Source organism: Ostrea edulis, chromosome 2 (assembly GCF_947568905.1).
Source record: "Ostrea edulis chromosome 2, xbOstEdul1.1, whole genome shotgun sequence".
Lineage (NCBI taxonomy): Eukaryota > Metazoa > Mollusca > Bivalvia > Ostreida > Ostreidae > Ostrea > Ostrea edulis.
In genome coordinates this window covers 66,682,053-66,694,025 of record NC_079165.1, presented here as the reverse complement: position 1 = coordinate 66,694,025, position 11,973 = coordinate 66,682,053, and the positions used below count along the sequence as shown (strand labels likewise).

The following is an 11,973-nucleotide window of genomic DNA, read 5'->3' as shown; positions in this document are numbered from 1 at the left end:
AATAAATGAGACTTTCACAGTTGATGCTCTAAGATGTATAGGTTATAGAACAATTTATTTTATAACTATCTTTTCTAGTTTTCGTTTTACAGTCGTTTAAACTTTGTGTTGTTTTTCAACAGGAAAACTATATTTAACGTCATGATGCTTATACGTCATGCTTTTGACGTTATGAGAATCACAGTGTAATACACAAAAAATGGAGCATAGGTTAATATATATATATATTGGGGCTTATTCTGGTTGTAAATCACAACTGTTAAAATACTAGAAACTTGTATATTTTCTATCACGATGTTTAAATTTGTGGTGATATATCCCCCCCCCCCCCCCCCCCCCCTACATAACACTTTAGGGCCTACAATTTTTTCCCGCAGTATTGGACATAATTGAAAAATCGTGATCAAAAATTAGACTTCCATGCGATGGAAGGACCACAGCAAAATTGAGCCAATAGTATTGTTCTACCGTCTATCTCAAGACGAGTTTATATTTTCAAGTTGCATATATCTCTTCGTATCAATTTCCATTACGATAAAAAGAGAGACAACTCTATAATTTTGGTTAAACTAACTAATTAGAAAAATGGATTTTTAAACATCCCCCTTGTAAACTATTTTTTGAAAAATAAAACACGGTAGACCATTAAAATTGTCGGCACCTCTGAAGTCCTAATTTTCTCAGCGAGGTAGGATCTCCGTGGATATCTGACACCTGTGCCACCGTGCACCTTCGTGTGATAAAACAAAGAAATAAACGAAATAAATACTAAGCGAAACATTATAGTGGGTGAAAATTAAAACGTATAAAACGGCGACTTGTATATATTCATATCATTTAATGATATATGTTATTGTAAATTTATAATAGTAATTTAATTTTAAAAAATGTACCTTCACTGTCGATCTATCTTTAAAGAATTATCATACTGATTTGATATTAAACTTACTTAAATTGTTTTACATGTTGGAGTTTGCTATTCGAAACAATTTATCTTAATTACCCTTACCTTATGTCGTCCGTTATGTATTAATTTTTCACATTTATATGTTTGAAGCAGATAAATTGTTTTTTAAAAATCCCAGAAATAGAGTTGTGCTTGTGTCGCTAAATGGGTTTTAATTTTCTCTAAGTTGAAACCTCAACATGTTTGTAAATCGGTATTATTTCCTGTATATAGATATATCAAGATCAAGATATTGATATATATTCGTATGCAGACTTCCCCGCAGACGTTCACACCTTTTTTATGAAACGCCTAAATTCTCGACATCCTGTACACAAACACCTGTGTTATTTCCACCACTTGTCGGTGCATTGTTTCACAGCACGAGTTCACCAAATACGAGAAGGATCATTTGTATGGCAAGCCCTTTTACTATTTATTCATAAAATAAGATATCTCTTTAAATAAGAGAGATATCTTTATTGGTTAAAGAGATATCTCTGTAAGTTAGAGAGATATCTTTTTACGCTAGGGAGATATCTCTTGTTTAAAGAGATATCTGTAAACAAAAAGAGATATCTCTTTTGATTAGAGATATCTCTCTAAGCAAATGAGATATCTCTTTACGCTTGGGAGATATCTCTCAAAGCTAGAGAGATATCTCTTAGAGAGAAAGAGATATCTCTCTAGCGTAATGAGATATCTCTCTATCGATGTAAAAAGAAATATCTCTTTAAGTTAGAGAGATATCTCTTTAAATTTTCAAAAAGAGATATCTCTTTAATATAAAGAGATATCTCTTTAGATTTTTTCCCCTGGTGATCATAATGACTTCTCCCTGTTGCATTGTCAGTGAAATGATATAACCCTATTTTTTAACTAAGCAAAATACTTCTAGTCTACAAATGGCGGGAAAGGTTGAAGAGTAATCCGAGATTCTTCTGACTCTTACCCCCGCTTTATATTTGACATGTGCGGGGGAGAGTCAGAGCGGACTCCATATTGAAAAGTGGGAATTCAGCGACACCAGCTGGTGTCGCTGCTTTACCTACCTCTTACAACTTTATTTCGCGGACCCATCTTCCAAGACGCGATTATTCATTTATCGGAAGATTATTCTACAAATACATCATGATTAATACGATGCTATCGCCGTTTAAACGGCCCTAACACCGACAAATGGAGCATCACTTGAATTAATTCGCCGCCTCGCCATTTGATTTCTTTGCGCATGACGTCAGCACATATAAACACAAAATTCCATCGTTTAAACGGCGATAGCATCGTATTAATCATGATGTCTTTGTAGAATAATCTTCCGATAAATGAATAATCGCGTCTTGGAAGATGGGTCCGCGAAATAAAGTTGTAAGAGGTAGGTAAAGCAGCGACACCAGCTGGTGTCGCTGAATTCCCACTTTTCAATATGGAGTCCGCTCTGACTCTCCCCCGCACATGTCAAATATAAAAGCGGGGGTAAGAGTCAGAGGAATCTTGGATTAGTTGAAGAGGTGGTTGGGGTAACATTGTCAAAATGACGAGAGGCGAAATCTAGTCTAGCTCGCATATTTCATCAATTTATTGTTTTTGTTTTCTGTTACCTGTACATGTATACATTTCACATGCGGTAAAAAGCAAAATCTTCCCACGGGATTGCAGCCATCAGGGTATTGCTAAAACGCGGAACGGAAAACGAAACAGAACAGAATTTAAGAATTAGAATGATTAATGTAGATAAGATAACGGTAAAAATCAGGGGAGGGGGTGGGGTCCATTTTGATTAAAATCAACAATTTGGGAATTGTTTACAAGCGATAAAACAACTTTATCTTAAAAGTTTGCATTATAAATTGTTTAATCGAATTTAGTTAAACGTTGGTATAAGAATTTACAAGGCATTTTACAAGAATTTCGAAATTTCCGCAATGACAGAGGTATTAGCGAGCAGTGACACCTAACCTATGGGTAGAGAATGAAAAGAACACACGTGGTTTACCCCCCCCCCCCCCCTGGTGGCAAAACGTCATTAACGCACATGTACACGTATTTACACATAATACCGTGTATGTGTGTACTTACAACAAGGAGTGTGATATGTATAAAACAATAATAATTCATGATCTCATTTAGTCAACAAGTTAAACATCTTTTGTCTGATTAATCATTTTTTAACTAACAGGAGACTTAGTAACCGCAACACTCCAATCCTAAATAGTGAGGACTTCTGGCAGTTAATTTTTTAACTAAATACTTGTAAGGCTTAACATTTGGATTAATAATGAGATGACTTTTAATTCCATTCAAGCATAAATTCTGTGTTAGGTTTTTAGCTACTTCATATATTATGAAATAAATCTGTTAATTCCTCTTACTATTGGTCGTAAACTTCACCCTAGTTAACATTGGTTTTGTTTCAATCTTTCTTTCCTGCTGCCCCCCCCCCCCCCAATATTTTTCCAAAAAAAAAAAAATTCATATAGTAAAATTCACATATAGTGTAATGCATAATTATTTTTAAGCAGAAAGTTCATTTAACGTAGTTCCACACTCCTGTGACGTCCTATGATTTTGCAAAGTCTATGATTTAATGACAGGAACATAAATTTTGTTGGAGCCTTTTTCAATAGTTATTGTTAAAAATCTTGTTAGCCATAAAATATTTCAAGTCTTAGTTATATTTAAACAGTCAATGATATGTTTCAAAATATTGAATCCAAGGACAATAACTCTGTTTTCATTAAATTATTTATCAAGTCCATTATGCGATATATTTCCTTTATTTTTGACAAACATTTTACCAAGGTGATAAGGAATCATTATCTGTGTCTTTTTATGAAATCACATAATATTTTAATCCCGGGTAATTTTGAATAGCTCAACTGTATGGTGCCAGACTTCGGTTTTTTTTATGGGGGTATACATACTCTGGAAGCTATAGATTTGAAATTATTAAGGAAAGGTATGGATTTTTTTCCATAAATAACTATAACATCTACTAATATAAACAGAAAAAATGATATGTAAACCATGCTATAAGGAAAATGCGTCCACATTTGTTTGTTTTTTAACATTTTGGCTAATTCAACAATTTTGCACATAATATTCTAAAACTTGATGAACATATTGGAAATGACATGTGTTTTAGTTATTGACATGTTTCCCGATAAATAAATGCAATTCAAAAATATTTTGTTGTTTTTATTTTAAAATAACAATTAATAACTGTTTCCAATGAATTTCATAAAAATCTACATAGGGGTACATGACTTCACTAGTGAAAACAATATGGAAATCTTTCACTGTTTTGCTTTTTTTCCCCATTACTCTGAATGTTAAATTATTGATTCCAAAAAAAAAAAAATGCGACCTAAACCCCCAAAATCCAGGACTAAGGACCCACCTTAATTCAATGAGACTCAGTGTGACTGTCCTTTAGCTTAAATTAAAAAAAATATTATGAAAAGCACTTAATGCCTTAACATTTCTCAGGGCATCATCCAAAACGTCGTAATCATGAGGTAATGGTTCGGTTCTCGTTCCCAGCTCCGCATCTGGCGTCAAACCTATGATATGTAGTGACTGTTCCTTTGCCAAGTGCCCGGCACTAGTGTCGTTTAAAGTCCTTTACCGGTATTTGTTGACGACTCATACGAGTGAAAAAATCTCGCAAGGGAAGACTGATCAAAAGGTATCTAATATGTGTGACCTTGACTAACTTTCAAGGTCTAATAATTCATTAGATAGCTTGTTCATAGAAACTTCGTCTTGATACAAAAATGTCTATGCCCAACTGCCCTAATACCAGTTCAACGTTGTATATATTTAAAATCTTTTTGTAAAGCTAATATGATGAATTGTTGACTTTTTTATCATCACAGTTTTTATGGTAAAGGTAAACCCGACAATGTGTGAAGTACTATTTATCAGTGACGTAACACCCCCAATGTGACGTAGGTCATGACGTGTAACAACTTTTTCAAAGCTTGTCAAGTCTCAGGCTGTCAAGACCTGTTTCATTCTTGGTCCAAGAGTAGACACTATCGTATCAGTGTAAGATCAACCTTCCGCACAGTTTTAACTTTGATTATATTTCACAATGTACAGTGGCGTAGCTTCCATTGAGGCAACCGAGGCAGCTGCCTCGGTAAAAAAAACCCCACCTTTTACGTTGTTAAAATGTCGATAGCCGCCCCCCCCCCCCCCCGACCCCCCCCCCCCCGAACCCCTGCCTCGGTAATATTCGAACCCAAGCTACGCCTATGATGTATGCCCAGACGGACGAAAGAAAGGCATTTTTCGAAAAAGTGCACGAAGAAGCAGGGAAAAGGGATGGGGAGCACTGAGTTTTCTTGTTAGACTCAAAGGGCAAATTTTTAAGAAATATCCTCTTCCAACAAGCATACCTAATATCCCAACTTCGAATATTCGAAAAGATGCTTTTTCCTCAGAGCTTTATCCAAATAATGCTCCTTCTGAGCTTATCCCGATTCAGATATATGGTGATGGGGATTGTTTATTCAAAACTCTCTCTTTTTTGTGTTTGAACATGAGGACAATTTTAAGGAAATGAGGGTACGAATTGTGTTTGAACTTGTTTCAAACCTGAAGCGCCACACGAATGAAAACACTTTTGTGACCATGTCCACAAACAAAAGTTCACTTCAATATGTCTTTGAAAGTTCGCTGTCAGAAGAGTGTTTAATTACTGGCGATTTGATTGCTTCGTTACAAAAGGAAACAATAAAAACAACCCAGAACGGTTATTATTCAAGCCTTTTACATATGTTCGTAGCTTCTAACGTTTTGCAGAAACCAATCATGTCGATTTTCCCCGAGGTGCAAAACCCTGGTGTAAACAGACAAGATCATAATCAGCTTATTGTTCCTCTTGACCGTGTTGATGCTAAAGAATATCAGGATGCTATCCACATCATGTGGACTCAAACAATTGCTACAAAAATAGATGGTTGGACACCCAATCATTTTGTTGCCTGTATTCACAAGCATGAGACAAACATGTTAAGGTTGCTTCCTTTATTGATTCTTCTTCTTCAGAAGATGATATCTCAGAAATACCAGTTCAAAAAGCCCAGGTTGTACATGAAAAATGGCATACACCAGAGATCGGTCAATCTGATTAAAACCAGATCCTGAGATCCGCTCACTTAGATCGCTACACTAGTGTAGCGATCTTAAAGTGAGCGGATCTCAATCAGATTGGAGATCGGTAGTACCCCAAATCAGCCACGGAATATTTTCTTTCCAGCAAAAAAGTTTGGTAAAACGATGAGATCTTTCAATGACTCCTGGTTTGATCGGTGGTCTTGGTTACATTATGTAGAAATCAAAGATGTTGTATTCTGTTTTCCTTGCATAAAATCATTTCAGAAGAAGACTCTCAGTTGTCACAAGAAAGAAAAAGCTTTCATATCAAGTGGTTTTAAAAACTGGAAAAAAGCAACCACAAAATTCGCCGCACACGAGAAAAGTGATTGCCATAAAGAGGCAATGGAAAGGGAGTTTACGATAAAGGAGGAGGTTAAAGATGTTGGAGAATGTCTTTCAAAGACGCACGAAGTCGAGAAGAAGTCTAACAGAGAGAATTTACTTAAAATCACAAACATTTTGAAGTTTCTTGCTCGACAAGGAACTGCTCTTCGGGGTGACAAAGACGAGAAAAACTCGAACTTTGATCAACTTCTCATGCTAGAGGCTAAACGCGATCCCCAGCTTCAAGAATGGCTACAACGCAAGACAAATAAACATGTTGCTCCAGATATACAAAATGAAATTTTGCAGGTGATGGGGTTGCAGGTTTTGCGACAAATTGTTGCTTTCATCAATCACCCCCCACCCCCCACCCCCCCACCCCCCGAAGTGAAATTGCTTCCTACGGGCCTGTTATAAATTCATAAATGAATGTTTAAAAGATATCTATTTAAAAGTTATAAGATATATTATTAAAAGAAAGTTTATAAGATATCTCATATCTTATAAGATATCTCATAAAATTTACAGTGTATAAGATATCTCATAAAACATATAAGATATCTTATATGATTTATGTTTTCATGCTGCCCCTTGAGGGACCTTGATCGGAAAAATAAACACATTCTCTAAGATATCTCATAAACTTTATAAGACATCTTATATATTAAACATCTCATAAACTTTATAAGATATCTTAAGGAGGTATGCTACACCAGAGAAATTTGTTGTAGATGGAAAGTGGAGGATATGTACAACAATATTTTGAAGTTGAAAATTTTCAAATTTACTTTATTTTGTCAAAAAAATACAGTTTTAGTAGAAGGTAATCTGAAAAAAATTTAAAACCCCTGCTGGACTCGAACCTGCTACCTACAGTTCAGCAGTCGGTATTCTAACCTACTGAGCTAACGGCTATGTATTTAAATGGAAAAGGAAAAGTCAGATATTGCTGATATCGAATTTTTCATCCATGTTTTTAAAGGAAGTCAGCCATTATGACGATGTAGAGTACTACCTTAAAAAATATATGAGATATATCTTATAAACTTGTTAAATAAGATATATATCTTATAAAAGTTATAAGATATTCTATAACCTATAAAGTTTATGAAATATCTTAAAAAACAAAGAAAAAAAATTAAACAAACACATTCCGTAAACCAAATATATTTTGAAAAGGAAACATTAGGGGTTTTCGTGAGGCAACACCCAATGCATAAAATCTTAGATCCGCGCTCATTTTTAGAGGAGTTCCGAAAGAAAGTTCGTAGGACTATTTACACAGCCGTTTTCAGAAAATGGGCTGGAAAATCCGAGGTCAATGTTTTAATATTCCATTTCCTAATGAAACTCATCACGTAGAACTTTCTACAACTGAGTTGTGTGAGTATTGTACGTCCTTTTTGCGGATAAATTGGATAAATATGGTATTTTGCAACAATATTGTTTACAAGTTATCTATGATAAGTTTTCTTAGCAGATAGCATAGTCATGATAGTGCCTATTAGAAACTGATAATAATCTTTGCCTCTGAAGAATTTGTAATGCGTTGTCTCTAAATAAATATAAATTCAATTTGTCCCATTTCCCTTTTCGTCACTGTTGTGAAAGTTACTAGTTGTACGTAAAGTATATTGGATTTTGACAGAGTTTGACATACACAGTACCTCAGATATGACAATTTTAATCAGCTGATCAGCTGTTGCATAGTTTTCTCGACTTCTGTAAAGAGAATAAGTTTTCATGTAGGTCTTTAAAGTGTTTATTTATATTACATTTCAGAAGAGGAGCAAACTGAATTAAACAATGGATATTACAACAAGCGACATACCTCTTCCTGATGTTTTCAGCTATGCTTTAGAAAATGATAAATTCCGAGAACGGTGGCAGGACATTTACAAGTTAGCTGATGAACACATCTGGGAAACTCGTCTGTATTGCAAAGATCTGTTTGATTCAGAAAGATGGTAATTTTTACAATTCTTAGAGGGAAATGCAGGTGTAAATTTATGTTGAGTGCCAGTAGTCTATATGTGATCAAGTTCTGAAAAGGATTAGTGATATCGAGCTCTAAATATTCAGAAATGTTGACGATTAAGGGTCAAATTTTGTTTTGTAAAAGTATACCATTTCCCACATGTCTACGTCTATATGAAAATTTATTTGTTAAGTGCATTTTGCTTGCTTTTGGAAAGCATCAAAGGCAGAGTATTGCTTCATCAGTTGATCATCCATGATTTTACATACTAGTGACTGATCAAAGTAACTTATATGGATTATGATTATGTTTATCTTTGAGTTTTCATCAGAAGTCCAGAAAAAAAAGTAATCCCTGACAGACAAGTGTGGAAATGATTTAGTGTTAGGCTCCTTTTCCACACACCTATAATTAATGCGTGTTCTGTTACTCATGATTGTGAGAGTGATGATTGATAGTTCAGACAAAGGTATGAAGGCAACTTTTTCTCCATTTGCCTCCCCCACCCCCTTTCCACTAAATAAAAATGATGCAAAGTGCCTGAACTCATTACATCAGATACATGTAGAATAATGGTTCCGATATTCCATCTATTTATGATCTGCCAGACAAGCCATAAAGGTTTCACTGGAGAAAGGTTGATTAAAATTAAGGCAAATTGAAGAAAGTTTGATGCCCTGAATGAGTAAAAATGACATAAAACTGAGTTATTCTTGTTACTTTTTATATATATCCATTCTTATACAAACTTCTGTAATCAAATCATACCAAACTCAAAACTGCAGGAAAAATGGAGAACAGTTTGTGCTGACACATGATGAGGCAGATCCAAAGAGTGATGCAGCATATAGACTCATGTTCACCATGATTCTGGAACATTTTGACTCTCTGGAGCACGAGGATGCAGGCCAGACCCAAAGGTTGAACCAGCGGGTTATATATGACAGCATCAAGGTATACTTGAGCACAGACTAATGTGATTTATATGTACATACAAAAAAAATTTGAAGAAATTTTGTTTCTCTCCAGTTTGTGCAGTGCAACATTCTCTACCCAGAGTTCCGTGCGCTACTCGCAGTATACCTCTGCCAACGGCTTTTTACAGAAATCTTGTAAAAGTGTAATATTGAACATTTATGTTTTGGATTAGATGTTTAGTCATATTATGAAATGCTTTTGGTGCAAGTATATTGATGCTTAATACTGTCAATTGTTTAAAATAGCTGTTTTCTGATCTTAAATTTGGAACTACTTCGTAATACGCGTATGAATGTAGGACATTCAGGTGTGGTCATGAAAAAAGCCTGATGTATCACCTGTTGCCAGAACTTTTAAAGGAAAAGGAAACGAATCTCAGAATGACTTTATATCATGTGATTATATTGTCACATGATTACATATGTTGACAGAGGTGTAAGTGAAACTTGCATAACACGCCCACTGGTGAGAGAATGGCAATGCAGTAATTGTAAGAAAAGTGTGTTTCAGAACTATGCAAATTATGTGTAAAATACTTCCTATATATTCTTGTTTTAGTGGCTGTTTACAAGTTTAGAGAGCTATAAGTCATTTGGGGAAATATTTTAAAAGAGGTTTAATGATACACTGACAATCTAAATCTGATTCATTCTCAGGATTATAAAGTTCTGACTATGTTTATTATATATTTAAACCGTACAGATAAATAAAATAAGGTATGGTGTCTGAAGACTGTAGTAGACCCTAGAAGGGGTTAGGACACAGCACAAGGGGAAGCAACCTCCACAAATGCCTGGATTCTGCTAATATATTTTAAAAGTCATACCTCATTTTGTAGATGTTCACTTACTCGATTGACATGATTTTAGATATAAATCATGTTTTATGTTCAAGTCCTTTGGAAAATTTAAGAATTAAGGGTGATTTTCATCTGTAAGACCCTTGTAAATATATAGAAGGTAACGCAGCTAGCAAGCTAGTAAAGGAGATGTTGATAACACTGGTAATTTTTTTTTACCAATGCCCAGGCTTCTGGTAATTTCTCACATCAAGGGCTTTTCTGCTACAATCCTTAAATTCCTCTTATGTTCATTAACCGGTAGGAACCATTTTTGGTCCAGTACAGTCAACGTTAATGATATGCTCATGAGAATTCAATATTGTGTTCCTTCCAAAATGTTTTGTATTTAGTAAATTTTTATTTTTTCCAAATCATCAAGCAGTTTTCTCATTGCTTTGGTTCATTTTATTTTGATGATTCATGTTTCATTTTTTGTAATAGTTCTGTTTTGTAGGTCAGCTATTTTTTAAAGTGCTTGAAATTCATATTTCCTCATTTGACAAATGTTGCTAATATTTACAAGAACTGATCACTTGTAAATATGTTCAAGAATCTGTAAATGAGTACAGGTGTATTGTAATTCATGCTGCATGAGTGGTTATTTGTATTAATAGAGTAACTATAGGCCTATATTTGTATTGTAGAACAGCTATGAAAGAAGCCCCAAGCTATTTATCAGCAGTATGTGTCGATTTCTGGTTGAAGAGCAAAGACTGCTGAAACAGTTTATTGCTGCCCTGGAGGTAAATACCCGATGGAGTAGATTTTGGATATTGATGTAGAAAAGAACGCGAGTCACTTTGACATGGTTCACTGCATAACTATCCTATGGAAAAAAAATACCAAAACATTTTACACATTTAGTGTCCACATTTTGTATACAGAGTGAAGACTCTGATTTACTACAACACATTTGCTCTGATTTTAAAGAACTGTCTTCTTTAGTGGTGAAAATTTTTAATGTTACTTTCAACTATATGCAATACATGTATTTGTATAGTAACATATTTCATAAAACAAAACAGAAATACAAACACAACACATGTTTCTAAACTTTTTAATTTTTTCAGCAAAATTAATTCTTTTCATGCCTAAAACTACTTTATATGTGTTTTTAATGATCAGAAATAGTTTGCGAAGTTTTCGAGTTCGAAAGCGATGAAATTCAAATCTTGCCATATGCATATTTACTTTCACAATTTTACGTGCCATTATGTGTGACGTCATATGTGCCCGCGGGTTTGAAAACATCTATTATAGCCATTTCATAAACAGATTAGATTTAATTGACAAAAAACCAATCACGTTAATGGCATGTAAATAAGATTGCATTAAGGTGTTTTGTGAAATGTAAGGGTGTAGTAGGCCTATTTGTTGGTGGAAAGGATTTAGACTGAATATTTTTAAATTTTTCGAAGGAAGGTATGCAAAAAAAAGACATGGATAAAAATTTTGTTGGAGCAAGAACTTTACCTTTAAAAAAACACCCAGTCACCTTTTCAAACACTGCTTGGACAAAGACCCAGATAAACTGCGAGAAAATGGATATATCGAAGCTAAGCACTGCTAGGCCTACAGAATATACATAATGCTGTTCTGATCTTCAAATTCAATACATGGTCGGATCAACTGACCTTCACTTTGTAACTACATAACTTTGCTCCTGGTTTCTACCAACTGGTAGATTTACAAAAATGTTAAAAATACAAAATGATTGAACTTTTAAAGTAATTCCACCCT

General features: G+C 34.5%; 1 protein-coding gene across 6 annotated transcripts in view; it reads left to right on the top strand.

Moving 5' to 3' along the window:
* Positions 1–7,691: 7,691 nt before the first annotated feature.
* The window catches only part of LOC125681309 (signal transducer and activator of transcription 1-like), a 39,735-nt gene continuing 35,453 nt past the window's right edge, over positions 7,692–11,973 (top strand). For 2 of the 6 annotated variants that reach the window (XM_056156982.1, XM_056156979.1), the window contains exons 1-4: positions 7,767–7,863; positions 8,219–8,403; positions 9,200–9,368; positions 10,878–10,976. In XM_056156982.1, coding sequence (XP_056012957.1) covers positions 8,243–8,403; positions 9,200–9,368; positions 10,878–10,976 — 429 coding nt within the window. In that variant the 5' untranslated portion in view covers positions 7,767–7,863; positions 8,219–8,242. Of the gene's footprint in view, positions 7,864–8,025; positions 8,057–8,218; positions 8,404–9,199; positions 9,369–10,877; positions 10,977–11,973 lie in introns of those variants that run through there. The other 4 variants (XM_048921337.2, XM_048921339.2, XM_056156980.1 and 1 more) reach the window with 4 other exon arrangements.